Below are 22,744 nucleotides of genomic sequence, written 5' to 3'. Positions count from 1 at the left end.
CCTTGCTGGGTACAGTGCAGGTCCTTCCCCAAGTGTCGCAGTGCGTGCGCGTGTGGAGGAAAAGGGGGAGGGAGGAGAGAGAGGCTGATGATGCTGCGCGTTAGAGTTCGAGCATCGCTGCACCCTTCAGAAGGGCAGATGAAGCAAGGAGAGCAAGAGAGGAAGTGAAGAAGGGGGAAAGGGGGGGGGGCAGTCACCGGGGCAGTGATAGCAGCAGCAGTCATACAGCATACATGGTGGGAGAACGGTGGCAAAACAGATTCAAAGAGGCGGTTCCAAGAAAGCGAGAGGAGAAAAAGAAGGCAAGCCGAGAGGTACAAGAGAGGGATAAAGAGAGAGGACAGGGAAGAAGGTCAACGCAACAAAGAAGCGGTGGCGGTGGTGGTGGTAAGGGACGGCAGCATGGGGGGAGGAGGGGGGCCACACACGAGCGCACCGACAAGGGGCGCCATAAGAGGATAGATGACAAAGAGAATGAAGACGATGTCGATGCCTTTCTCCCCCACCCCTCCACCCGCCTCCGCTCGTGCAAGCGGAGTGCGTGCACGGTTGGCCTGTCCCCTCCGCGCTTCAGCGCTGCCCTCTTTCCCTCTCCCCGCGTCCCCTACGCGCGCAAGCTTCGTTTACCGAGCAGAAAGAGCACGGCGAAAATCCGAGTTGCAGGCGAACCCTCCGTGGGCGTACGTCGACGCGGAGACGTTGCACGTGAGGCGGCAAGGATAGCGAGAGAAAGAGAGGGAAGTGATAAAGGGCCATGGGGACTTTGAAAAGGAGGAGGACACCGAAAAAAAAGGGTGCGAAAGCAGTGGCGTCGAGCAGTGACCAACCTGATAACGAGCTCAAAAAAGATAAAGTGCAGCAGACGTCAAACCATTCTAATCGGCACTTCACGAGGTGAGTGGAGGCGGCGTTAGCAGCGACACAGGCGCCCTAGCGCCCGCAAGGACCAACTAAGGAAGGGTGGAGGGCGCACGATAAAAACAAAAGGAGAGAGGATAGGAGCAAGGGCTCATGCAGCGGGCATGGGGACAGACTCGAGAGCAATCCACCACGGGCAGAGGGGGATCCGTAGCAGACTACCCTCCCTGCGCTACACCGCGTTTAGGCGCGCAAAGTTCCCGCGGCGCTCTAGCTGCGTCATGTGCAAGCTCAGCTCTCGCACCTTTGCCTCTAACAGTGCAATAGTCTTCTCCTGCTTCCGCATCTCCTTGTTGTAGCGCTCGACCATGGTGTGCATCGTGTTACTCTCGGAGATGGTCCTGCGCCACAAGGACTCTAGGTTCGTAATGTACTCCGCCGCGGCATGGAACACCTCCTCGTCGTTGAGCTTTGCGGACGGTCCCGACGCCGCCGCTTCTGCGGCCACGGCGCTGATGACGCTGTTGACCGGCCGTCGGCAGGAAGGGACGGAAGAGGAGGCGCGCAGCTCCGGCGGAAGAGCCTTCAACACCTTCGGATCGCCCGTGCGCACCATCGTTAGTGTCTTGGAGAAGATGTCGTTCTGCGGATCAAAGACGAGAGCCGAGACGGCGGCGTTGTCCACATCGGCGGCGGACAGCTTCGTGGCAGCGTTACTTGCTCGACTGAAAAGGTGGTTCGAGCTCATCCTGCGTTGCAGCCCTCTCCGCTCTCGCATCGTCGGCAAGCCATTGCGGGAAGATAAGGGGCTCGCGCTCTTGTGCAACGGCCAGTTCTCCTGAATGTACGGCCGCAGCGCGCTAGCGCATGATGGCGACCACGCGACTCGCAAGAGCAGCTGGCGCTCGTACCTGTGTAGCACGGCCTCGCTCAGTAACGCGGCACTCCACGCAACGTGCTCGTCAAAGATGCTGAAGCGCGGCGCCGTTACATCAAAGGCGGTTGTCTTTGCCTTATTGGCCAGCACAAGGCAACCGATGCCCTTGATCGGGACAACGATGCCGTTGTACATGTCCAAGAGGGTGCGGTGGGAACAACCACTGCTGTCGCTGCGAGGTCGCGTGCGAGCACCGTCTGTGGCAGTGATGCCGCCGCCGCCCGCCGCCGTGGAATGGCGCGCAGAGTCGAGATCCCCAGGCCCGGAACTCCTACCTATACCCAGGCGCAGGAGGGAAGACTCGCTATAATGCACGTTCACCGCCACGCCCGTGGTCACCACCGTCGTCAGCACGTTTGACACGGCGTAGCTGATGCTCGAGGGGAAGTGGCCTTGTGAGTGTGCCACGCAGTGCAGGAACTGCGCTCGGCCACTGCTGGCAGTGGCCGAGACGGCTGCCGTGGAGGTCGCGGGGCGGCTGGAAGGCCCCACTGTTCCCCCGGCAGCAAACTGCGGTGCGTCGTCCATGTAGACAGCCGCCGCGGAGGCGCCGGTTAGTCGCAGAGCCGCCTCCAACAGGAGAGAGAAGAACGACTGTAGTTCCGAGGCAGCCGCACGCTCTTCCTCGAGGCGACGTGTCATCGGTGCGTTTTGCAGCCCACTTGGGGTGCCGACTCGAGAGTGGGCGCCGCGTTGCGGCTGCTGTGCGGTGAGAGAACGAGGCGCGGACATGCTGATGGAAGGAATGACAGGGCCCTCGACGCGACCGGTGTCCACACCTGGAGTCGCCGTGACGGAAACCACCGCTCCCGCCGCAGCATCCTTGGCACAGGAAGCTTTTTGGGCGCCATCTGCGTCCAGTAGAAAGGTAGCGCAGGGCTGAGCAGACTCCGTGCCAGATGCACCACCCTTTTCATCGTTGAGCCGAAACGGTGAACCGATATCCCCACGCTGCGACTGTGGCACCTGTCGTGAGGATGGCCTCAAAATGAGTGGAGATGCCAGGCGCTCCTGCGGAGAGCCACGTGCTGGCGTCGCCCACTCTTTCGGCCCCCCCGCCCCCGCTGGTAGCGTTGCGTTTGCTTTCTTCCCCAGGTGAACATAAAAGTCCACCAGCTGAGCATCCACGCTCGCTTGCAGCTGTCGTGCGACCTCGTTCAGTATCCCGCCGAGCTGCCGCAGCGTGGCAACGCTCTCATCGGTATTCACTAGGGGCAGCTGCAGCGGCTTCTGCAAGGCTGGTCTATCCGCCGCATTCGTCCTCGCGCCGCTCCGTAGGCGAGCGTGCGAGGTGGTGCGAGCCTGCGCCGCCGCCAGCCCACCATCGCTGACGTCAATCTTCAAGCCAGGCAGTGGCACCAGTGCCGACACCTCTGCCCCGCCAACCTCGCGTACGGCACCGATGCTGTAGGTCCGTTTGGAGACCGCAGTCGAGAACGCCGCCTGCTGAAGCAGCTGCGCAACGCGGAAAATTACTGCGAACTGCTGCGCTATCAAGTCGTCCTGAAGCAACATCTGGCAACGCGTGCACGTGTGTGCTCGGATGGAGGAAGGGGCGTATGTGTGTGTGTGTGTGTGTGTGTGTGTGTGTGTGTGTATCAGGGTGAAGGAGTGAGAGCTCAGTGGCTGCCGCTATCAAAACTATGACCCGCGGCACACAAGCCGCTGAGAATGTATGCTGGTTTATAATGCAGCAGCTTTCCCCTCCTCTTCCTCCTCAGCCCTTTTCCTTTGGTTCCTGTGCCGCCTTCAGTTGCGGATGAGCTTAGTGTTGTCGGTTTTCTCACGTGCGAGCCATGTGGCGACGATGAAGAGAAACAGATGCGCGAGCGAAGGGGAGTGGAGTGGAGACGTCGACACCGCAGGTAGTACAAGCCTCAGGCGGCCAAGCAAAGACGGAGAGGAACGAAGAAAAAAAAAAGAGGATGGAGTTGATGTCAGGGCAGTGCCACAAATGAAGACAAGACGGACTGAGAGGGGGAAGGCGTACTTCGGCAGAGGTATGCGTGTGTGTACGGTTGCACACCTGATGGCAGCACCATCATCGGAGGCGCAAAAAACGCGAGTTCCATGCATGCACACTGCACGGGTTCGTTCGCATACGCCACCGTGCCATTCCGCAGAGAAGCATAGCAGCTCTTTTCCACTCGCTGCGAACGACGATGAAGTGCTGTGCTGCCTACGAAAAAGCAGACCGGAAGCGCCGCAGCCCCACTCCAGTACTCGGCGCCTACACAAGGTGCCCGCACGTGCGCCGCTCCAGCAAGAGAGAAGAAAGTCAGACAGGAAAGGGTGCACAGACTCAAGACGGCCGCGTCTTCCCTTGCATCCTCGACATGGGTCTCTGTGCTAATTCGGTTTTTGCTGTTGGTGTTCTTGTGCACTGATGGCCTTCTTTTTATGTGTATGTATGTGGAAGAGAAAGTAGTGGTCCAGCCTCCGGCTGGAGTTCCCTCGAGCGAGGTGGCGAGCGGCACGGCACATCGATCGTTTTGTGTTTGATGTGTGCGTGTGTTTTTTTTTGGCTTTCCTTTGTGCGTATTTGAGCTATGAAAGCAGAAGGCGGCGGGTCTGTCGCGGTCGGCTTTATCCCTGCCACGCCGTCTCCCACACCTTTCACCCTCCTCTTTACTCTGTTGGTTGCGGTGGCAACGCCGCTCTCTCTCTCTTGTCGCCCAAGCAGGGTTGTCTCCTCTCCTTCGCTTCGCTCCTGCCCACAACCGCCCCGCTCCCTGTCAACCTCTGCATGGCAGCGACGTTGTCAGCACTGGATTATTCACGCGCACCCGATGCGACACAGGAGAGAAACGAAAAAAACGAACGCGAGAGACGTTCAGGACAGACAGGGAGAGCTTACGGGGTAGAGGGAGAGCAAGAAAACGATAATGCGCGATGCAAGCACATCCACAGGAAAAAGGAGAGCCGGAGAGGGGGGGGAGGGGAATAAACGAAGAGAGAGGGACGCAGGAAAGCCGAATACCCAAATTCAAAACAGGAACATGATGAATGTTGCATAGCGTTCACTCGTCACAGCCGACGAAGGAGTCTGAGCAACATCAATTCATGCAGAGACAACACTAAAAAAAAACGGCGAGAGGCACTCACTTGCTGCACAGCAAGAAAGGAGGCGAGAAGAAGGGGTCAAAATGTGCGTGCGAGAGAAAAAGAGAACGTCGCTCAACCACACAGTGAATTGCACAATCACCTCCTCCGGAAATGCAACTACCGCAAACAACAACGGGGACATACACACACACACACACGAGAAAGAGAGAAACAACGGCAGATGGTGGTGTGAACAACAGATGGAGAAGAGAGGGAAGAAATAGAAGTAGTCGGCCACGCGCGCAAAAAAGGGAACGAGAGTTAGAGGCGAGTCAGGGGTATCTTCTTCAGCACCATCCGGCAGTGCAGTATCAGCGAGAAAGGCTATTAAGTTCCAGTGATGCTCATTTCACACACACACACACACCTCTTCCCTCTCGCGTGCGTGCGTACGCGCTTCTCTGGCCTCCTAAGCCGTTCCTGCACAAATCCAAAAATAATAGCAATACTCGCTCGGTAAGTTTGACACCATGATGCAAACACGAACAGCGTGGGCGAGGGCAACGGCGACACTGAAAATTAAAAGGCGCTAACAGATCAAAGAGAAGCCAAGCCAACCCTCCCCCCCTCCCCCCAAGAAACAAAAAAAAAAAGAAAGCGATCACGAAGTAGAGAAAGGAGGGATGGGCGGGCAACAGTCGTACAACACACGCACACACACACACACACACATGCATACATACATACATACATAAAAACAGCGTCACATGGATGAGGGGGAGATGATAAGAGGAGAACGGGGCACTGGAGGGAAGGGGGGAAAAAGAGAGGGAAAGAGAGAACAAGAAGAAAAGTAGACAGCTCCGAGAAAAACAACGCCCACCAAAGATGAGCGCCGATTCAGAGCCACACGCGCAAGGAAGACGCAGAGGCGCGCGTACACTCACAGAAACGCAAGGCGGAGGGAGGGCGAGAAAAAAAAGGAAACGGAAGCACTAGAAAGGCGAGTAAGCGAAAAAAAAAGCAAGCACACACGTCGAGTGAAATTGATTTTCGTTTCGGTGCGAATAAGCTAAGGTAGCTGGTTATCCCATCAGCAACTCACGAGGCGAGTCTACTACATCCTTCCTATTCTCGCGCGCACGCAGGGCACACAGACAGTCCCATAAGAGGCTTCCCCCTTCCTTCCTTTACAAGATATAGCTAACGAGAAGTCAGGCAAGTCAGCGACATCGTTGGGTGCGAAAAGCCAAAGCACGTCGAGCCGCACAGCGGGAGAGTTGATCAGCACAACGCAAGGCAGAGAAGAATGGGGAGAGTACAGACGGGAAGAGAAGCAGTAGAAGATAATAGGGAAAGAGCGACAGGTAAGCGAAAATTCGAACCGACGGATCACCGCACAGGGGTGTGGCGAATCTGGAAAAAGATGAGACGGCGCGAGAGAGGGGGGCAGCCAGAGCATACACTCACGAGCGGCGAGACGAGGAGAACCTACACAGAAATGCGAACAGGAACAAGAATGGAAGGAAACAAGCGAAAACAAAAAGAAGGAAAGACAGCACGCTGCATGTTCACGTAAGCAGGTAGAATCCGAAGGGCTGAGGAAGACAAAGAATGAAATTTGCGAATGTGTCTTTGTGGAGCAGGAGGCGGAGAAGGGGGTAAGGGGGGAGGTGCCGCTGGAAAGAGAGGAGCATGTGAGAGAGGCCACAAGACGTCAGCATCTCTGTGCTTTTATCGTTCCTTTCGAGCGACTGACAACGAAGAACAGAAAAAACGAACAGAAAGCGAGAGAGAAAGAGAGGGAGGGAGGGAGGGAGAGAAGGGAGGGCAGTGACAACGCTACAACGAAAGAAAAAGGCAACTCCGGGTGAAGCGGAGGTAATGCGGAAGCGGAAAGCAGACGGAAAGCAACGAAAAGAGAGGAAAAAAAAGAAAAGCAGCGCGGCGCACACAAGTATGGTCGAGGTGATTTATTCAAAGGAGTGTCTTCTTGTAGGTGTGTGTCTGTGGGTGCCTACTGGTGTGCAGGCCAGTAAAGGAGAAGACTCCACGACCTGGAAGACGCTCAAAACGTCGCACACCAACTCTCATGGCCACATACGTGCACAAGGACATGGAGGCAGACGTACATGCACATGGAGAACGATGCACACCCACACATGCGCCGTATTAGGCACGCAAACGCACGCCGATGAGGGAGAGAGAGAGTCCTCAACGCACGCACCCAGGCGAGGGCAAAGGCGGAGAGAGATCAAGAGTGCCTGTCCCTCAAAAAAAAAAATAAAAACTGCATACTCAAAACATAGAAGGAAAGCCGCATCACACGCGAGGAGTCGGGATCCCAGTGACTGGGGATGCCGGCGCGCCACGCTTTGGTACAAGACAACTTGCATGACACGAACAGGACGGCCATACATACATACATATGTGCGCATACGCCTATCCGCCGCATTGTGCATCCCGGTCGTTGCTTAACGCCCCTGTGCAACCGTACAGACTTTTGCTGGGCGTGTATAGTGGGAAGTGTATGCGCGCGACTCTGCTCGCAGCACAACAACGACGGAGGCGCGCTGCTGACCCCTTGTCAAGTCATGTTCCGCGCCCTCCATCCTCCTGGGCCTCCATGTCTTTTGCTCCAGCGGGTGGCGTCCTCCTTACTTCCTGCAGAAGATATCTCTGCCCCGGCCTCGATCTCGCTCTCTTCCCACTCACTGCACCGCAAGAGGGTCCGCGGAGGTGACATCAACGTTAGAGGCGGAAAGAATGAAAAGGGGGAGGGAATTTTCTGTGCAAGCGACTCCTTTTTCGACTAAAATTTATTTCTTGTTACTGTTGTTGACGAGCGTCTCCTCCTTATAATATCGCACCGACAGCATCCAATGCTTAAAAAATAAAACGAAAAAAGGGGGGCGCGGCGACACAAGGGGAGCGAAAGCGAAACCCAACAGAGGGAGGGAGGGAAGGGAGAAGGAAGGAGAGAAATAACGAAAAAAGCTGGGGCAAACGATATATACATACATATATATATATACATATGTATATATCGCGGCACTGAAATATGCGAAGAGAAAAAGCACCGTAACCGTCGAAGGCGAAGAAATAAGTGCATGCATACAAGAAGAGTGAAACAAACAAACGGGGAAAAAAAATAGACACGCACACACGCGCACTCGAAGAAAGGGGGGGAACGAAAGAGAGAGAGAAAGGGCACCACAACACCCATAAAGGCAAAAACAAAGAAAAAAAGATGCGCGCAACTCCTCTTCTATGTATGTGTATGTGTGTGTGTGTGCGTGTGTATGTGTATGTGGAGGGTGGGGGTGCTATTTCCTTCGTTGTCTCTTCATCCCGTGGTGTGCAACGTGTAGAGAGGGGGGAAGGGAGCATCATCACAGCTCACTTGCTGAGGGACAGCGAAGGGGTGTGCTATGCACGAAGATTGGCGCAGAGCAATGAAAAAGAAAAGGAAAGGAAGTGAGGGACAAGTCGATTCAAGTAAATTGCACGCACAGGCACACCAACACACGGTGCTGCTTCAAAGGTTTTCAGGAGTGAAAACGCAGAACGAACAAGAGAGGAGGGGTGGGGCGCACAAAAAAAAAGAGGCTCCAACCGCAGCTATACGTCTGCGCGCAAGTGTATGCAGGGGAGAGAAAGGAGCAGGAGGGGAGATGGGGGCTGCCTGCGTTCAAACGCACAACTTCCAGTGGGTATAACACCGAGAGATAGCCAACGCAATGTAAGAAAAAGGGCGCCGGTTTCCGCTGCTCAGGAGACGCGCCTTCACCATCTTCTTCGTTTCCTTTGATCCCTTCTCGCTATCACTCGCTGCCATGCGCAGCGACCGAATTGGAACCGAGGAAAGAGTGGAGGAGGCGTGCATGTAGGTGTGTGTGTGTGTGTGTGTGTGTGTGTGTGTGTAGGTGTGTGCTGGTAGCGCTCGACGCTGCCGCCACCATCACAGCATCGTAGCGCAGCAGCGTCCCCGTGAGAGGCGAAGAGTGCTAAAAAGAAAGAGCTAATAAGAAAGGGTATTGTAGAAGCAGTGCGTGAGACGGTGCCTGGAAGGAGAGATGAGGCGCTAGAGAGCATTGCACAGAAAAGGAGAGAAAGAGGAGAGGTGAACACGGAGAGAAGCCGATGCTGGCGCTCTCCACCTATCCTCCAGTGCGCAACCTTGCTCGTGATTCGTCTCGATAGTGCTGATGCTGATGTGAACGGAAACCGCACGCAAGTAGGGAAATGGGGGGGGGGGGCAAAAAGAGCGAGCGTCACAAGCGTGTCTCGGTGCAATCCTTCAACGAGGTCCCTGCAGTCTCCCTGAGTCGCACACAGACTTGTAGGCAAACACAAAATACACCGGGAAGGGAGGGTATGACAAGCAGTAGAGAGAGAGGTGGAGACGGGGCACCTACGGGCAAGGGGAGAGAGGGAGGGGTGAGTGGCAAAATAAAAAGATACGAGAAAGCTGATCAGATAGAATAGAAACAAAACGAAAGGCAATGCAGCGACAAGGAGGTAGAAGGTGGGGGAGGGGGGACGCATCCGTGTACACATGAAGTCGTGGAGGGAGGGGGGAAGGAAGAGAGACTAAAACACACGAAAAAGGTGGTCAAAAAAGGAGTAAAAACACTCACACAGACGAAGCGTGCAGACAGTGGCGGAGGGGCAGGAGGGAGAGAGAGACGGGAAAAAAGGGGGGAACAAAACAGAAAAAAGAGCGCAAGAACCACCCCACCCCACCCCAAAAAAAAAGGACACTCAAACAAACACATGCATGCCGAAATATATCTACTAGATGCACAGGACGAGAGAGACCGAGAGAGGCGTAATGCGCACTACCGCTACGCCATCTCCTCGACGAGTGTGCTCTCCACCTGAAAAGATGCCGCCACTTGCGGCGTCCATCGGAACAGCAGTAGCGCGACTGAAGAATGCCAACATCACAGCCTTGGCCACGAGAAACGTCATCCCGATGCGGAGAAGTCGGATGTAAGAGACTCCGTTGCCCATCTTTTCCCGGTCGCCCTAGCCTCATCACTTCCATGGTGTTTGCATGCACCCTTTTCCAGCAGGCATACACATGTCTGTTCTCAGCCGCTCGCGTGTACGCCCGTGAGCGTTAGCAGAAAACAAATAGCTGGGTTAGCGAGACAGGGAGCAAGAATCAGAGAGCGACGCCGTGCTCCCTCCACTACTGGTGCCTCGCCAGAACTCCATCCACGGGTGCTCGAGCGCTGCCTCTGGCGTGAGTCGCTGCCGAGCGTCAAGATGCAAGCATTTCGAAACGAAGTCCTCGAAGAGCTGGTCCTCGTGGCTCCGCCCGATCTTCAAGAAGTTCCTCAGCGTTCGGCTATGTGGTACATGCGGGACGCGCTTTTTGCTCAGATTGTGTTTCATCTGCCCGTCTTCAAAGAACCGATCGGCGCGGCGGCTCTGTCGCACCAGGTACGACGGAATCGTGCCAAAGTACTCCACGATGCGCTCCAGCAGCTCCCCCTCGGAGCTTGCCGGGAATATCGGGTAGCCGTTGGCGAGCTCGCACAGCACGCAGCCAAAGCTCCACATGTCAATGGCTGTTGTGTACGGTATGCCCAGCACGATCTCCGGCGCACGGTAGTAGCGCGACTGGATGTAGGTGAAGAGGGGCCGACTCTCCTCACATGCGGAGCCAAAGTCAATCAGCTTCAGAGAAAAGTCGGACAACTCGCTCAGCGAGTTGGAGTTGCCGCCGCGGCGAGAGATCATGATGTTCTCTGGCTTCAAGTCGCAGTGCACGATCTTGTGGTCTCGCACGTGCACAAGGGCGGTGAGCAGCTGCTCTGACAGCTCGTAGATGAAGTCGTGCGACATGGGGCGGAATTTGTTGGCCTGAATGATTGCGTAGAGGTCAGAGGGGAGCAATTCGAACACTAAAATGTAGTGCTTGCGGAAGATGTGGGAGCCGAGTAGGCGAACAATGTTCGTCTCACCATCGGGGTCGTCCCTGTTCAGCAGCTCTAGTGTCTTGATTTCTTCGCGGGCCTGCTTCGTGTAGTTCGGCTTGTTCTTGATGACTTTCACAGCTACGAGGCGGTGGTACTTGTGGTCGAGCGCGCGCACAACGATGCCGAAGGTGCCTTGACCGAGTACTTTCACCACTTCGTACCGATAGAGCAAGTGGTCGCCGACGACGACGCGGTAGTGGAAGTTGTCGTCATCGTAGCCGTCGTTCTTCTCGGTGCCACGGACACCGTGAATCTTCTTGCAATGCTCCGTCCCACCAAAGTAGACGCTCGGCAGATAGTCCTTCACCTCTTCCTCCTCGTAACTCGTCAAGAAGCGCAGCGACGGCGGCGTCGGCGTGAGTCCGGTGCACTCGTCGGCTTGCGCTAATGGTGGGGTGTTTACGTTGCACCTATTCTGGGCATTGCTGTTTGGTGACAGGCTCGGGGTCACAGAATCCGCGTCGCGCATTTTGCCGTCGTCGGCATGCACAGTCGACACCTTGCCGCTCTCCCCCGTCTCGTTCAACTCCCGGTAGGTGCCTCTCACGCCGTTGGCACTCAGCTGCCTATAGCCGCCGCTGTATGCTGGCATCATCATACCGTTCTGAAAGCCGGCGTGAATCATGGGCGGCGGCGGCATTGAGTAGAAGTCGCTCTGCAGGCCCTGCATGGATGCGCTAGTGGACGGAAGAGTCGGCAGGTTCGCGACGCGCTGCGTAACGCTGTTGCCAGCAGACTTCACGGTCACCTCATTGCGCCCCCCCATCATGCTGCTATTCTGTATCCCGTTGATCGTCATGCCATTCTTGCGCGTGGTTCCGTTTCCGGTTCTGTTCACACCGTTCTGGAAGAACGGCCCACCGGAGGCGCTAGCACCCGTCGGCATGCCGCGTAGGTAGGTGCCACTGGCCCGACACTCTATCGGTTGCGACCTCATCGGTCCTGCAGAGCGGTGCACGTGACCAGTCCCTGGCACCGCTGGCGGCGGCATCGGCACTGGTGCAACGCCGCTGCTCTTTACTAGGGCTATTCTATTGTGTGCCATCATGTGCGTTCCATGGAGAGCCGGTAGAGCACCACCGCTCATGTTCACAGCCCGCTGGTTATTCTGTAGCTGTCCGTTCATCATCACAGACGCCGCGCCGCCTATGCTAGAGGAGCGATACATCTGCGCCGGCGATGGACCTATCATCATGCGACCACGGTGTGAAAACATGTACGGCGGCGCCGGATAGCGGCCGTTCGTGCAGGGGTGCAGCGCCCCTCCGTACATAAATGGTTGATGCGGCTCCATGAGTGCCGCACCAACGGGCGGACTAGAGAGAGACACAGATACACGGCTACACACGCACGCGCGAAACCACGCACAGAGAGCTCGCAATATCGGATAGCGCTATGACGCCACCTCGAGGCCTTTCTGCAACGTTGGCGCGATACGTACCGGCGAAAACAGAAGAAAATGCAGCGTGGGATAAACGGCCTACACGCGGCAGCACCCGCGCAGATGACGAGGTCGGCACGTGCAGAAGACGGGCAGAAACACACTAGGAGGCACAAGCACAGCACAAACTTCCATTCACTATAGCACCGCAGCGAAGGAAAAGAAGCAGAGAGTAAGCGAGAGAGAGAGAGAGATTCGTAAATAAAAAAAGGAGATACGAAAAAGTAGAAGACACGCACTTCATGCACGTCAACGGATGGCCACTCACGACCAAGGCAGTAGCGACCACGACCAAAGGTGCAAAAGAAAACAGGAAAGGAGGAAGAGCGCCACGCAACTAAAAGAAAGGGGCAAAAAAAGCACGCGCTCTATATATGGGCACACACATACACTCGGTACACCTACCCAGTAGCGTGTGAGTACTTGCCTATGTCAGTACGTATATATATATATATATATGTGCTTTTCTCTTCCTTCAGCGATGAGACAACGACGGCACTGCACACCGCCAGAGGCACAGACAAGAGAGCTGTAATGCTACACAAAGAAAGAGCAGCAGGTTCGAGCTGGGCAGAGAAGAGAAAGGCGAAGCACGCAAGCCAAGACACACGACACACACACACACACACACACACACACACACACACAGTCAAAACGTGAAAAAAGTTCAAATATATAAAAGCAAAAACGGAGCTCGCAGTATTCAAACCCACGAAAATGAGATAGCGAGAAAGACGCAAAACAAAGAAGGAAGACGATCACATACGCATGCATGCACGCACGCACCAGAAGGAAACAGAGAGAAAGCAAAAAAAAAGGGAACGAGCGTTCACCGGCACTGAAACACCATGTACGGAAGCCGCGACAGCACACAACCGAAAAGGAAGAAGGAAAAACCGGGAATGAGAACAACAGATATAACAGAGGAAAAAACTGGCGAACGATGTACGAGAAAGTCACGTGCAAAACCGAAATGAAGAAGGAATGACCCGAATAGAAGCCGACACACAGGTGCGGAGATCGAGAGAGAGCTGACGAGGGAAGGGGAGTAGAATGCACGCGAAAAAGAGGGGAGAAAGACGAAGAATGTTGCTGCACAAACCCCGCCCCTTCTCAGCAAGAGCACACTGTAGAGCAGACAATATAATAAGTCACGCACACACACGCGCAAATCGATGGCTGCTTTCTGCTGTGACAGGTGTGTCCTTTCTTTTCTTTTATTAACACTTTTTTGACGTCGTTGCTCGTATTGTCCCCTATTCGTCTTCGGACCCACCTTCGTTGTATGTATGTATGTGTGTGTGTGTGTGTGTGTGTTTCGTCTTTTTCGCGTCGGACGCCTCACGCTCTCAAACGAACCACAGTGGCTCAGTACCTCACCCAGCTCTCACGTGCAGACAGTCACGTATACGCATACAAGACGGAGATGAAGAATGATGTCCCCGAGAGAGGGGGAGAAGGGCAGAGAAGAGAGAGGGGTGCCGACAATGCCGAACGAAACGAAAAAGAGAGAACAAGGAGAGGAATATCTTCGCCAACCCTCTACTGGCCTTCTCCCCCCTTGCCCTCTGAGTTGAAAACGAGGCTAACAACAGTGTTGGTGAAGCGTCTTCCCCTTTTATTGCAGTTGAGGGTGTTGCTGTTGTGACTGCTGCGTGTTATGCACCTCACCTTTATGATCCTACACACACTCACCGAGAGAGGAAGGAAGAAAAAGAACGCAAACTGCGATCCTCAGATACCTTTGCGGGCCCTGTTTCCGATTTCTTTTTCTCATACTTAGGTGTGTATGCGTGAATCGGTGGAATTACGCAAGGGACGATCGAAATGTGGTGTGTCGTCGGGGGCAGGTAGCGAGCACCGAGGTGCCGCATCAGTGGGAAGGAGTCGGAACAACCGATGCAATCAAATACGCGTGGGGGTGGCAACAACAACAACAACAAAGAAAAGAAACAGCGGCATGCATGGAAGAGGGAGATGCGAGAGGGAGTAAGTCGCTCATGCAAAGAGAGGTGGGAGAGAGAAAAGCGCGCGACCGAATGAAAGCCCACATCGACAGCGGCAGTAGCAAGAGCGACTGCTGGGAGTCTGGCGAAGGGGGGAAGGGCGCCGTGAGTTTCGTCGTGGCAATTGCCGGACCCACAACTCTGGAGGAGCCCGCGGCTGTCGTCAGCAACGGACAGCGCTGCTGATTTTTTTTTTGCGGCACCCTACTGCCAATCTCCGTCCCCTTCCACCCTGGTGTGCTCGCTCTGGGAAGTCTCATCTGTGCGAACACCCTCCTATGACGGCGGTCTGGTCGCCATCAGCCCGACGCGCACCTTCACGGCATGCCACGTAGCCGGAAAGGAGTGATCGCTCACACTTGTGCTACCTATCCTTGCTTCTTCACAGCTGCTATAGAGAACGCACGCCAGCTCATACGCACAGAGAGAGATGCGCGCACAGGCACTCATGTATAGACCCGATTCGGCGAAGTCCCCCCATCCTCCTACAACGTGCCCAACGCTTTCAGAGTTACGTTACACGGATCGAGAGAGTAAGAGTCGCTGTCAGAACCACACAAAAACACAAGGCGCGGAAAGGGTACAAAAAAAACGACAAGAGAACCAGGGAGGTAGGGAGGGCCACGACGCGGCGAACGGCGACGGGGAGTACAAGCCACGAAGAGACGTCGACCCCCTCCCACCCCTGCACTCCAACTCATAAACGCACGCACACGCACACGACATCTGGCTGTAAACAAACTTGCAAGGACGATGCGCACCGGCCAAGCAAAGGAGAACAGAAAAGGGAAAAGAAAAGGGAAGTAGATGCCCACAGAACTGCTTTGTTTTGTGTTTTCCTTGCGGTTGTGCATCACATGCCACGCTGCCGCTCATCGCTGCCTCTGCAGCTGGCAGCCACACACCTCACCTCACCTTGGCCCCTTGGCCCCTCTCTTCCCCTTTCCCTCTTCTTTAACTCGGCACTCCTCAAGAGCACAAAAGGAAGGAGCCGAGGTAGAAAAAGGGCGGCGCAGAGAGAACGTCAGCAGCTGAGACACACACACACACACACACACCTCCGCCGGGGCTTTTCTCCCTCTTTGCCGGCTCCTCAACCGGTTGCGGAACAGGAGGCAGCAGGGAGAGCTTGCCTAATCGATCATGCGCTTCTTCTTGAAGTAGCGCTTTAGGTGACGCATCTGCAGATACCAAAAGACGCCAAAGAGGATGATGAGGCCGACCGACATCCACATCACCTTGGCCGTCATGTGCTCATTCGTGTTACGCATCTCTGCCTCGCGGGCGCGGAAGTAGATGAACTCGTTGTGAACCTCCTGAACCGTATCCTCCATCATGCGCATCTGCACCTCCATCGGCCGCATCTTCTCCTTTGTCGCCATGGTGTCGTAGTCCTTCGTGTCTGCGCCCAGTTGCATCACCAGCAACAAGCTTCGCGTCATTTTCGCGCTCTGCGCTCCTTGACGTGAGGTAAAGCACAGGGAGTACTCGCCACCGTTGGTGATGCGCTCCAGGAAAGCGCCGCTGCTCTTGCCCAGCTCCCTGTAGAGCGCATGACCGTTCGCGTTGGTGAGGACAACGTCGAGAAAATCACCATAGGTGTCATCCGCCTTGTACACAACTCGCAAGTCGGTGCCACTCGCCACCTCCTGTAAGAAGCAGCGTGATTTGCCAGACTCAAGTTGAAACACAAAACCATTCACAGTAGAACTAAGCACCAGCACCAGCACCAGCAGCGCGGCTGTCAAGGCCGCTGCACCAGACGTAGAGCCCCGACGCCCCATAGCGTGTCACAGTAAGTTCCTTTGTTGTTGTTTGCTTTCTTCTTGTCCAGCGAGTGCAGGACTTGACGCGCCCTCTTTGGTTGCTCGCTGACTGAAACTCCGATAGATCGTTGTGGTTAATCTACTGCGCACACACACACACATACATACACACATACACATACACACATACACACTTGTGTGTGTGTGTGTATGTGTGTGTGCATTCGCAAGTGTGCGTACGCGTGGAAGCGTGTGACAGTGCGCAGAGGTGCACAGACAGCCCAGGTAGGAATAAAGCGAGAAGAGGCGAGAGCGATGAAAAAGAGGGAAGGAGATGAACACAAAAGGAGACATTCTGGAAGCTCCCCAGCGTTGTCCACACACATACATACACACACACACACACACACACAATCTTGTGTGCCGCGCCGCAAGTGGCAAAGGCAAGAGTTCGGCTACGTCAACGAAGCAACGCCACACAGTGTACACGATGAATGAGTCGGCGGCATGGCATCGTTCTACACGCACGTATAGCCCCCACGTCTCTTCGCCCTCCAACCATGAATGCGCATGTTGTTCTTCCCACTCCCTGAAGGTGCGCGCACCTCTGTAATGTGTTTCCTCGCTTTTGTGTTTGTGTTGCTGCGGTGCCCCCCCCTGCACACACACACACACACAAAACACACCACCCGGGGGGAGGTGGAGGAGGCCTTTGACTTCGGTGCGGGAGAGCGATCATGCAGAGAGGACCGACCTCAAAAGCGGAGTCTGCCTAACGCCGCCGCTGAGAAAGGACTCGGATGAGAAGATCAAGGAGAGGCAGAGCGGGGAGTCACCAAGGAAGACCTAGGCTACGGAGGAACAGAGGAGGTGGCACAGCCACGCAACGGGGGGGGACACGAGCTTAAAAAAGGGAGGTGGAGGCAAATAAAAAAAAACTTTCATGCGCTAAACGGCATCTAAACAAGCTTACCGAGAACATCGTTCGGGGCAAAAAGGTGCTCAGACGGCAGCGAACGGGCAATTCACATACACAAGTCCAGCACTTGAATCGTGAAAGACACAGACACACAAAACACGTCTCACGCACCCTGGACACACACGCACGTGCATGCGGCCACCCAAAGAGTGTCCCATGAGCCATTAAAACAAAAAGTTGATGCCACACTCGTTCTTCGACAGAGAAGGCAAAGATAATAGGCACAAAACAGAGAGAGGCGAGGCGCAACTACTACCACGGGCAGCACGCTGCCGCCCGAAACGTGCGAGAAACGAGAAACGAGAAAAAAAAACCAACGCACCTTGCGCTGTATCTACACACAAAGTGTTGGGGATGTCATGGGGAACGCATCGTTGGCGTCAGTGCCGTGATAGAGCTGTAGGCGTCCTTCTGCGGCGATTGTTCAGCCGTCTTCCCGTCAAGCTGATTATTGATTAGCGTCGTCGCAGCATTCATCTCTGCCGTTTCGCACTTGAGGGAGTGCAAGACGTTGCTCAGCTGGTACATCTCCTTCGTTAAGAGTGTCGCATCGCCTGTATCGTCCGCATGCTTCGTCTTGCAGCACTCACCGCGGCTAAACATGCTAGTGCAGTGCACCATAGGACGGCAGAGAACAAAGTAGAGGGCGACATTGTAGACTACCCACACCACTGGCGTGACGACAGCGACGTAGATGGTGCGCCAGAATGTTTTGGGGATGTAAGCAGCTGGAACAGCGACGGCGGTGAAGACAAGGACCGAGATAGAACTCATGACAATCCAGCCGCGAAAATGCAACCCAGACAACATGATGGATTTCATGCCCCGTTACCCTGCGTGTGCCTCATGCGAATCGATACGCTAGTGCGTTTGAGTGGGCGTTGCTGAGTGAATAAGGAGTGCCAAAAAGACGAAAAGAGCGGTAGTAAACGAAGAAGTGTCATCAACATGCACGGCAACTAGCAGTGCAGAGCCCGCAGGCAACATGTACTTGTCTCAGACGCAGGGGGTTGGCACAAAGCACTTAGAGCGACATTTTTCGCTCCACATGTGCAGGCTCGTTCCCTGCCGCGCAGCAGGAGCCCAACGCCACTCTGCTGCCCCCGGCCAGTCACAGACCCATCTCGTGGGGCACAGCAGCCGCGCACATGCGCCAGTGCAGCAGTGCGCCGACTCCGTCGGCTGAGCACCGCCTCGCATGTCGCCTCACAGCAGCTCACATCATGCCAGTCGCCATCCCTGGTGCATCCCCTCGCGGCGGCACGCAGGTTACCCACCACCGGTGGGCAGTGCGAGGGCCGGGCGAGGCACGTTCGCGTCGCGCGGACACGCTGCCCACCACCACATGGACGGCACACGCGTGCTCGCTGCCGCAGGCCGCCCCGACGCAACGCCATCCACGGCATGGCTGCCGGCATGAGCAGCGATGAAGCGCTCTCACACCACCACGTCGCGGGTGCTTGACCCCGCGCCACCACCGCAGGTGGTTCGGCATTGGCAGGGATAGGGGGTGCTGCTTGGCCTCCCCACACACAGAGTCGATGTACTCGACCCTGAGGTGCAACGGTGAGGTGCCCTTCCCCTCGTCGTGAAGGCGAGGAAGGGAGGACGTACAAGCGAAAAAGACAGGCATCGCTATGGTAGCGCCGCGGCCCTATGGAGCCCCTACACCCTAAACGGAAAGGGCAAAGACCAAACGACGGAGGAAGTGGAGGCGGAGCGCCACGCCAAAAAAAAGCATTTGACCACAACAGCGGTAGGCAAGAGCGATGAAAGACACGTGCAAAGAAAGCAACGCTCCAACACAATGGGTAATCGCTTCCCCGCCCCGCCTGAACAGGCAGAGATTCGCTGATACGCACCCCAGACCTTGACAGCTAAGCGAGGCGGAGTACCACGAAGCAATGCGACCACCACGCGTGCCAGCCAATGAGGAAAGCATCAAAGAAAAATCAAAGAGAAAGGCAATGAGTGCAAAGAGAAAGGGCCTCTGGTCCCGTCAGCTGAGGCACCACCCTCCGAACTCGCCCTCAGCGCGCAGTGCTGAGGAGCTGGTTGCGTTGCTCCTACACGCGTGCGTGCACACTCAAGTACAGGTGCACATTCATTTCGCCTTCGCCAAGTACTCAGCGGCGACCATAAACCCACGATCATTTGTTGGCTTGTTCGGCCCCACCGGCAGTTTGCCCTCGAAGAAATGCCGGTACACCTCCAGCGCCTCCGCGCCAGTGGAGACGACCCACGGCACGGTGCAAATCCACTCCGACCCTCTGATGGTTCCGCTGTGCAGGTTGGCCTGGAAGCGGCCCGAGATCTTCGCGCCCCAGTGCTCCGGCGTGCCGAAGAGGATAACCGGGTTGGGTGGCACAGTCGCTACCTTGCGTCGCACCTCCTCCAATGCGTACTCAAAGTCTGTGCCAATGCCACCGGTGAGAAAGATGGGAAAGTCTAAGTTAAAGTCCGATTGCCGCTCCACGAGCTTGTCAGCGCGGTACGTAAAGTGTGCCTCCACGTACGGGTTCTGATTCTGCTCGTTGATGGTCGAGCCCGGCTTGGCAGCCACGCTGCCAAAGTCGACGATGAGCCCACACGAGAGGATGCCTAGAGACCTGGCCACACGGTTGCCGACCTCCATCGCGCCAGGACCGCCGCCCGTTACGAGCGCCACCGGCTTTGTGTCCTTCAAGAGCGGATGCTGGCACGTCTTCTTGATGTGCAGGATGCCGCTCAGCAGCGTCATCAGTTCCGCCTCAAAGTCACCCGCCACGAGGTTCGAGCCGTACACGCCGAAGAAGGTGGCATTGACGTACTCTTGACGACGCTCGAGAGGAACGAAGGCGCCCGCGTCGCGGCCGGGGCGGCGAATGTACTGGTACACCTCCCCCTTCTGCTCGTTGACCTCAAAGACGGCGATGCCGAACGTGTTGAGGTCGCCGAGCATCGCCGCATCGTCCTGGCTGAAAAAAGAGCCGTAGTGGCGAGATGCTTTGGTGAAAAAGATGGCACGCAGCTTTTTACACACCGCGCGGGACAGGATGAGGGACTTCAAGCACGGAGACGGGAAGTAGCGAGTGAAAAGGACGCCGTCGCTGGTGATGTCGCCAATCGCAATCGCAGACAAGATCGCATACTCGCACTGCTGATACGTGTACCGCTGCACCAGTTCCTGCTGCACCACTGGATTCTCGATCCCAACGTAGGTCGTCTGCTTCGGGTCCGTCACGATCCAGTCGTCGGCGTGCATCTCCGTGAATTGCCCGCCCTTGCACACGTACGCGCAGCACGGCAAGTCGCCCTTCGGCGCACTCTTGAAGGCACGCAGGATGCTGCTCGTCGTGCTGCAGCGGTCCGCCAGCGTCTTGCGCAGTGAGAAGGGCACCTGCTCACGGTACGACTCTAGCGTGTAAAACTCAATGGGAACGTGGGTGAGATCGTCGATTGAGTCGCCGTAGAAAACGAGCACGCGCTCCCGAGCGGAGGCGTCCGCCAGACCCTCCTCCGGTTCAATGAGGCGAGAACTCATGGAGTGCAACCCCTTCGGCAAAAGGCTGTCCACCACGCGGCCAAATACAGTGCGGAAGTGCATGGCGTACCCACGCACCATCAGAACCCCCGACGACGCGGCGACGCGCGTGTAGCCCTCGTGGAACTCTTGATGCAGGCGGATGAGGTCTTTGTACGCGGTACCCTTGCGCAGCGCCATTCCGATCGTGGGCAGCAGTCCATGGATCTCGCCACTGTACGTAAACGTTCCAGGCAGCACAGGCAGATACGCCACCACGCGACCATCCACGATTTTCAGGTCCCAGTTGGGCGCCTCATCGGTGCCGTACACGAGCAGCGGCTGGCCACGCTGATTGACGGCATGCAAAAGACGAGTAATGTAGTCCGTATTGCGCACCACGCGATTCGACTCCAAGGCGAAGAGCTTGCCGACGTGGGCGCCGACCACAATGTAGTCCAGCATGAGCACCGCGAGGGGAGTCAGGGCGACGAGATCCATCTTGACAACTGCGCGGCGCTGCTTAGGGTCTATTTCGATCTCAACATTCACGGCATTGACGCCGAGCTGAGTGATGGACGAACGCAGCAGAAACTCACAACTTACTCCGTGTGTCAGGCCCCTAAACTGGGGGTGCAGCGCGTTAATAACGGCGGTTGCCTTCGCCTCATGGCAGTTGGCGCGGGCGTACTCGGTGATGCGGGCATCACAGGTGGCCAAGTCGAACGGATTGCAGTTGCGGCCACGAGAGACAGTGTAGCTGTCACCTTGTTTGTGGTGCGTCACCGTATCCGGGTACCACCGACACGACTCAGATGGCATTTTCTTTTTGGGGGATTTAGTTGCGTGCTGTTTGTGTGTTTGTGTGTCGTAGAGTGCACTTTTGTGGGGACGCTGTTCACGTTCTGCGGATGCCTGTGTTTCCCGTTTTTTTTTGGTTTGCGTGTCTAAAATAATTGCATGAGCTTACGAGTGCATGTGTCGGAGCGCGAGCTTGCGCAGAGGGCACCAGATCTAGGTGTGCTGGGTTTACGTGCACTCTCCGCACCAGAGTCACGTGGGACGGCGGCAGGGTAAAAAAGAAAAGAAAAGAGGAGCACAGGAGGACGGAGGAGGGAGGAGGGGGCAATCTAACAAGAACGACGACGACTCCAACGCACACCCATCCGAGAAGCACGAAAAAACAACCAAAAGCAGAATAGGGAGAACACAAAGATACGAAGAGAGCAGAGGCACAGATAGGGAACACCGATGAACACAACGAGAATATATAGTTAAAGCGTTTACTGAGAGGGACACCGACGGAGAGGCAAAGAGTGTGTATGCGTGCGTGCGTGTCGAAAACGGACGCAGCACACGCTCTCACAGCAGCGAAGACGAGCAAAGGCGACGCGTTGGTTTCTGTCCCCTAAAAAATGCGAAGGACAGAGATGATGATAAAAAGAAGGGGGAGGCTATAGAGGGAAAAAGAGAGCGAGGTGTGCGAAACGAGTCGAACCAGACGGCAGGCAGCGGTGCGTGCAGCTGTCGAACGAGATCAACGAAAAGGCAGGGAAGAAGAACGTAAAAAGAAAAAAATCAACGACAGTGCAACGACGTAGGGCAGACTGATGGAGTGGTTAATAAGGGAGAGGTGTCCAACAAAACCTGTCGGTGGGGGTGAGTAGTGCTGAGGCAGGAATAAAAATATGAGTGGTTCTCGTGAATAAACACTACAGAGAGTCCCCATTATTGGTTTTGTTGGTTGTTTGGCATGTGTTGTGAAAACACGGATAGAATGCGGCACAATGTGAAAAAGCAGAGGCCCAGATTATGACAAGGGTGAGCGAAGTGAGCGTATCGCAGTTAGAGACCACGGGATAGCACGGAAAAAGCGATCATAGAGAAAGGCACAGAGAGAGAGAGAGAGAAAGCAGTGGCAGGCCCGAATGCGGAGAAGCAGCGCAGAGAGTAAGCAGCAACACCACACATCCGAATGGAGACAGCGAAAGGGTAAGCAGGGCTAAACGGAGAGGAAGACACAGACAGCAGAGCCTCCTCTCCCACCAACACCACCCAGCGCTCCTTTTTTTTCTCTTGCTTGGCGCGCATCATACGCTCACTCGAGGTGCGGCGCCGCAAGTGGAGCACGACGGTGCCGGAAAAGGGAAGTGGTCACTGCCAAGGATGCGCGGCAGGCATACGCAACAGTGCAAGCACGCAAGCGCGCCCCTCACCGCG

The 22,744-nt window shown here is 55.8% G+C and overlaps 5 protein-coding genes across 5 annotated transcripts; all 5 read right to left on the bottom strand.

Annotated features, from left to right (window-relative positions):
- Positions 1-1,090: 1,090 nt before the first annotated feature.
- Positions 1,091-3,310, bottom strand: LMJF_35_1870 (conserved hypothetical protein; the record flags this gene model as incomplete). Its single annotated transcript, XM_003722530.1, has 1 exon — positions 1,091-3,310. One exon carries the CDS (start codon positions 3,308-3,310, stop codon positions 1,091-1,093), a length of 2,220 nt encoding a protein of 739 aa, XP_003722578.1.
- Positions 3,311-9,988: 6,678 nt separating this feature from the next.
- On the bottom strand, positions 9,989-11,716 carry LMJF_35_1860 (protein kinase-like protein; the record flags this gene model as incomplete). Its single annotated transcript, XM_003722529.1, has 1 exon — positions 9,989-11,716. The coding sequence occupies one exon, from the start codon at positions 11,714-11,716 to the stop codon at positions 9,989-9,991; it is 1,728 nt and encodes a 575-aa protein (XP_003722577.1).
- A 3,694-nt stretch (positions 11,717-15,410) lies between these two features.
- On the bottom strand, positions 15,411-16,061 carry LMJF_35_1850 (putative ER--golgi transport protein gp25L; the record flags this gene model as incomplete). Its single annotated transcript, XM_003722528.1, has 1 exon — positions 15,411-16,061. One exon carries the CDS (start codon positions 16,059-16,061, stop codon positions 15,411-15,413), a length of 651 nt encoding a protein of 216 aa, XP_003722576.1.
- A 1,318-nt stretch (positions 16,062-17,379) lies between these two features.
- On the bottom strand, positions 17,380-17,844 carry LMJF_35_1840 (conserved hypothetical protein; the record flags this gene model as incomplete). Its single annotated transcript, XM_003722527.1, has 1 exon — positions 17,380-17,844. One exon carries the CDS (start codon positions 17,842-17,844, stop codon positions 17,380-17,382), a length of 465 nt encoding a protein of 154 aa, XP_003722575.1.
- Positions 17,845-19,126: 1,282 nt separating this feature from the next.
- LMJF_35_1830 (conserved hypothetical protein) lies at positions 19,127-21,346 on the bottom strand (the record flags this gene model as incomplete). The annotated part of the gene is made up of 1 exon (XM_003722526.1): positions 19,127-21,346. One exon carries the CDS (start codon positions 21,344-21,346, stop codon positions 19,127-19,129), a length of 2,220 nt encoding a protein of 739 aa, XP_003722574.1.
- Positions 21,347-22,744: the final 1,398 nt, after the last annotated feature.

The sequence above is a fragment of the Leishmania major genome, chromosome 35 (genome assembly GCF_000002725.2).
Source record: "Leishmania major strain Friedlin complete genome, chromosome 35".
NCBI lineage: Eukaryota > Euglenozoa > Kinetoplastea > Trypanosomatida > Trypanosomatidae > Leishmania > Leishmania major.
The sequence above is the reverse complement of the archived record's forward strand: the minus strand, read 5'-3'. Positions and strand labels throughout refer to the sequence as shown.